This window comes from Ipomoea triloba, chromosome 10 (genome assembly GCF_003576645.1).
Source record: "Ipomoea triloba cultivar NCNSP0323 chromosome 10, ASM357664v1".
In the NCBI taxonomy this organism is placed as follows: Eukaryota; Viridiplantae; Streptophyta; class Magnoliopsida; order Solanales; family Convolvulaceae; genus Ipomoea; species Ipomoea triloba.
The window spans coordinates 2,096,654-2,102,677 of record NC_044925.1 but is presented as its reverse complement, the minus strand read 5'-3'; the positions used below and the strand labels follow the sequence as shown (position 1 = coordinate 2,102,677).

Genomic DNA, 6,024 nt, shown 5'->3' with positions numbered 1-6,024 from the left:
AAATAAAAAGTATATTATTTTTGTACTGAAGGTACATTATTTTTGTACTGTAGGTACATTATTTTAGGGTATATTATTTTTGTACTGAAGATACATTATTTGATATATACTATCAAATAATGTACCTACAGTACAAAAATAATGTACGTTCAGTACAAAAATAATGAATTTTTTATTTTTGGTTTACACAGCTCCATACAATAATTTGCCGCGGGCGCGCAAGGAGACCAGCTTTGAATAAATATGGGCCCTAGCATTCTGACAAAAACCGATACCTTGCCGGCAATCGTTATACCCTGCACCACGGTGCACATAGCAATGTGCACCACGTACGTAAAACGACGTCGTTTCGGTGTTAGTAGACGCGGACGCGAATGACTCAGGGAATTCATTATCTATAATAGACATAATCATTATCTATAATACACAGAACGTTTGCCTAAAATACACAGAATGTTTGCCCAGAATACACAGAATATTGACACAAAATACAGAGATGTTAGTGGACGCGAATGACTTCAGGGAATTCATTATTTATAATACACATAATCATTATATAGAATACACAAAACGTTTGCCTAGAATACACAGAATGTTTGCCCATAATACACAAAATATTGACGCAAAATACACATAACTCATCCTCCTAACATTCGAATGCACAAACACATCACAACTTGTGTTAGTTACATGAATACACATAATATTTACACAAAATACATAGAACTCATCCTCCTAAACATTCGAATGCACAAACACATCACAATATGTGTTACTAACATGAAATCACAACATGTGTTACTAACATGAATACACATAACAGTTGCCTATAATACACAGAACGGTTGCCAAGAATACACAGAATGATTGCCTGGAATACACAGAATATTAGCATAAATACAGAGACCGGGCGAAACCGGAAATGTGATTTCCAAAAAAAAATGGATGATTAATTTACAATGCTCAAAACTACGTCGTTTAGGTACGTGATGCACATTGCTATGTGCACCATGGTGCATAGTATAATTTGCCCCTTGCCGGAGGTATCACAAATTTCTCTCTCTCCTTCATTATTCCACTACCTCATCGTCCTTTTCTTAAAAAACGTGAATAAAACCCTTGTTGGGGAAGGTCTCAGCCTTTAAAGAAAAAAATGTCACTTCCAATAGTGGCCTGCGCTCTTCTACTGGCGGCGTTGGCTTCTTCACAATTTGCTGATGGATGCTACACTTCCATTTTCGCTTTTGGCGATTCCATTACCGACACCGGAAACTATTTTTCTTTAATCTCCAAGGGACTTTTACAGTATGATGAGATTCCCAATTGCAGCGTTCCTCCCTATGGGGAAACATTCTTCCACCATCCCACCGGCCGCTGCGCCGACGGCCGTCTAATCATAGATTTCATTGGTTCATATATACTCTCTTCTTTTTAATCTAATCTGTCGCCAATCATTTATAGGTTTTAATTAATTTCCACTTGCAGCGGAGCACTATGGGCTTCCATTTCTGCAGCCGTATAGCGGTGGCGGAAATGCTGCGAATGGTGTGAACTTCGCGGTGGTTGGAGCTACAGTTCTCACAGATGATGTGCTTCAGACAAATACTGACTCTGCCGACAATATCTCCTTGATGTCTCAGATCAACATGTTCAAAACATATCTCCCATCTATCTGCAAAAATACCTCAAGTAAGTAACTTTCTTTAACTGTACTGGATGATATGTGTTTATCTCACCTTTAATTTGATTCCCAGCCTTGAAAGACTAATCTTTTTCTTGCAGGTTGTCACGAAATATTCGAAAAGTCATTAATAGTTTTTGGGTCTATTGGAAGCAACGATTATGCTTCTGCCATTTTGGTTAAGAGGGTTGAGGATGCTTATCGCCTCCAGCCTCTGGTTATTAACGCTCTTGCATCTGCAATTGAGGTCAGCCTTATACTATTAGGAACTTAAAGACAGTTTAATTAGTAGGTGAGATAACCCTCATATATATATATATATATATATATATATATATATATAGAGGAAGCTTAGCTTCTCTAATGAGAACGGGTGCCAAGGAGAGAAATAAGAATTATCCACAGCCGTCCACGTGTCTAGATCAACGAATCAGATGTAATTTTAAAAAAAAACGATGCGGTGACATTTTCGTAAGTAACTCGAACTTCAGTGCAAGTAAATGTGTTATAAGTGCAAGTAGTTGGTGCACGTTTGCAAGTAAAAAAGCTAAGTGCAAGTAAAATCACTTACAAGTGCAAGTAATTTACGTTGTTAACATTCGTGCACCTAGGTGCAACTAATTATATCATTAGGTGCAGCTAGTTATAACGTTAGGTGCACTTTGTATTGATGCTCAATGTACATTTTACTTGCACATGTAATACGTTTTACATGCACTTGTACACCTATTTACACTTACAAGTACAAGTAATTTACCTTGTTAACAATCATGCACCTAAGTGCACCTAGTTATAACCTTATGTGCAACTACATCTGGACACGTGGCGCGCTGCAAAGCATTCTCAGTTCTCTTCTAGGCGCACCGTTCTCATTTGAACGCAATCATATATATATATATACATATATATATATATATATTGAGATCAAGTGTGAAGATAACTGCCTGTGCAAAAATGCGGTTAACACAACCTGCAAGAACAAACAAAAGTGAGGGCACCTTAAGTATAGAATTGACGCACCTAACCTTAAGCATTAAAATAGTACACCTTAAGTACACAAGCCAAGCACCCTAAGCACACAAATAAAGTACTTTAAGAACACAAACTATGCACTTCAAGTTTTAAAATGGTGCACTTTAAGTTTTAACAACTGGCGCACCTTAAACATACAAATCATGCACCTAAAGAAGTAAAATCACGTACCTAAAATTTTAGACCAGCGCACCTTAAGTTTCAACAACTGATACACCTTAAGTATACCAACTGCACACCTTAAGAAGGCAAACCACGCACCTTAAGATGTAAAAACAACATACCTAAAACTTTAAATCAACGCACCTTAAGTTTCATAAAAAACACACCTTAAGTTCTCAACTAAAGAATGTTTTATCTTAATTATGTTTATTGGTGAAAATTTTAGAACTTGGACGGTGACAATTAAATTTATCAATAATTATTCATGCACGTATTGATGAATATTTGTGTTGAATTGGTGATGATGCCATGCAGGAACTAATTAAGCTAGGTGTTGTAAACCTCATGGTGCCTGGGATGATGCCGGTTGGGTGCTTAGATGGTTGTTTAGCAGTTTATGATGGTTCAAATAAAGAAGATTATGATCTGATTACTGGTTGTCTCACTTGGCTCAACGAATTTGGCCAAAAACATAATGAATTGCTTCAAAAAGAGTTGTCTCGGATTCAAGAACATTATCCTAATGTTTTTATTACCTATGCTGATTATTACAATGCTGGATTAGAACTTTTTCTCTCCCCCAGCAAATATGGTTAGTACCACTCCTCAACTACTCTTCCAAAAGGCAAAAACTTGTGTAAGACGGTCTCACCATGAGATGGGTCGGGTCGGGTCGGGTCAAGATGCAAATGTAACACTTATATGCACAAATGTCATACTTATATGCTCAAATGCAATACTAATCAGGAATAAAATTTTTGTTACTTATAAGGGTAAATGTAATACTTTTAAGGAAAAATACAATACTTTTACATTTTGATTTAAAAGTACTACATTTTTGCTCAAAAGTGTAATATTTGCCCTTATAAGTAAGGGGCACTTGTCAACATTACTTATTATGAAAAATGTATTACTTTTTCTCTAAGTAACAAAAATTGTATTCTTGATTAGTGTTATATTTGAGCATATAAGTATGACATTTGCATGGTGCATTGACCCGACCCGACCCGTCTCACGAATAAGGATCCGTGAGACGGTCTTACACAAGTGTGACCCCTTCCAAAATTATGGAGTATAATATATTTAAATTTTAAAAAAAAAATTAAAACATTATTAATTATCTTTTGTTTGGTACCACTTGTGTCTCACAGGTCTCAATCTGTGAGACAGGTCAAATCTTTGGGCAAAAATTTGTGTGAGACTAAATCTGTGAGATGGGTTGGATCTTTAATTAATGAGGTCAAAGATCCAACCCATTAATCAAAGATTTGACCCATGAATAAAAAATCTGACTCATCCAACAGATTGAGACCCGTGAGACGGTTTTATACACGTGTTACCCCTTTGTGTAATTGTGTCCCACTATTAATATAATAGTCTTTTGTTTTGTGCGATAGTAGTTTATGACTTCTTGTTAATTACACCATTGTAGTTATTAGAGCAATACTCTTTGCGTGTCTACACTCATTTTACGTGTCTTTTTTTTTTTTAACCTTTCTAAAGACTTCTATAATTATCACTTTCAATAATTAATCATTTTTGACGTGTGATCTTTTTTTTTTTTAAAATTTTTTTTTTAAATATATAGATATTTTTATTTAGTGTTTCTTAGCTTTATCAATTCAGAAGTGGTTACTAAAAAGTTATATTTGTGTAGCATTTTTATATTTTAGTCAATCTAAAAATATTATCTACATTACAAAAATAAATGTTATTATATTTCTATTGATCATTATACCATAGATCATGGTCTATCTTGTAATATAGATTATTGTTTGCTCATTTTTTAAAAAATTCATTTTTAATTATACTATCAAAACATAAACGTTCAGTACATTAAAAATGACCACTCGACATATTAAAAATGAACCTTTATATACAATTCGCATTACAATGTACACCATACATGTTGCATAGAATAATTTATCTATTTTTATCTTTCCATGTTTACATTTAAACTATTCCAATAAATACTCATATTTATTAGCGGGCCATAGTTTGCATCATGTACTCTCAAAGCAAATGTATGGAACTTTATAAAGTATTCTATTCTCTAGCTAGTACGCTTTAAATTAGGAAAAAGAATGGATCTATCTACCCCATAAGGTCAACATATATCTAGCTACTAAACAAATGTCTAGCCTTTCTGTTTAGTTGAATTACCATGATTTACATCTTTTTAAATATTTTCTCGGCCTGAGCGTAGGAGGCCCTTGGATTTAAAATCAATGTAAAAGTTGTCATTCATTTTTATTTTATTTTATATAGGTTTTAACAATGAAACTAGACTTATTGCTTGTTGCGGAAGTGGAGGTCCATACAACGCGGACAACGATACAAAATGTGGCTTTCCATCCTCGCAGGTCTGCGATGATCCTTCATCTTCTATCCAATGGGATGGTGCACACTTGACAGAGGCAGCAAATGAATGGATTGCCAAGGGATTGCTAAGTGGGTTATATACTTTCCCAAATATTACCGCCTCATGTGTTTCTTCTGCAAATGGGAATGGGGTTTATGTCAATTGAATAACTACTTCACCCACCACTACTAAATAATCTTGTTGGGGAATTATGATTGTTTGGACATTGGAGTGATAACATTTGCTATTATGTTGGGATTTTGGGAGCATGAAATTTAATTTTCTGTTTATGATTTAGGCCCTTTTTAATAACGTGTCTATATCTGCAGTTGACACATTGTGTACCTGCAGTTGACAGTTAATATTCATTAGGCTTGGCTCGTGTGGTAGCCTGAAACTTTATACCCCAGATTTGTTATACTGAATATTTGGGTTTCCACGTAAATCGTGCGTCTCCGTCTCTGCTGTTGACATTTATTTTTGGGCTATTGTTTATTATCTCGTATTTGTGCACATGTTTGTTCTGTGACATGACATTTATTTTTGGGCTATTGTGTATTATCTTGTATTTGTGCACCTGTCGGTTATGTGATTTTCATTGTCACAGGGAGTGAGATTTTTCCTAACAATATTATGTGTCAGTAATTATCAAGTTATTTGTTTACATGTACAAAAACTGTTACGGAGTATTTGTTTATATGTACAGAAACTGTTATTTGTTTACATGTACGAAAATTGATAAATGCAGGTATAGAATGTGTTAACTGAAGATAAAAATAATTTTGTA

General features: G+C 34.6%; 1 protein-coding gene across 1 annotated transcript; it reads left to right on the top strand.

The window, feature by feature from the left end:
• The first annotated feature begins 1,105 nt into the window (after positions 1–1,105).
• LOC116032904 (GDSL esterase/lipase At1g28580-like) lies at positions 1,106–5,813 on the top strand. The gene is made up of 5 exons (XM_031275642.1): positions 1,106–1,409; positions 1,486–1,689; positions 1,783–1,928; positions 3,191–3,467; positions 5,144–5,813. The coding sequence occupies exons 1-5, from the start codon at positions 1,154–1,156 to the stop codon at positions 5,401–5,403; spliced, it is 1,143 nt and encodes a 380-aa protein (XP_031131502.1). The 5' UTR covers positions 1,106–1,153; the 3' UTR covers positions 5,404–5,813.
• Positions 5,814–6,024: the final 211 nt, after the last annotated feature.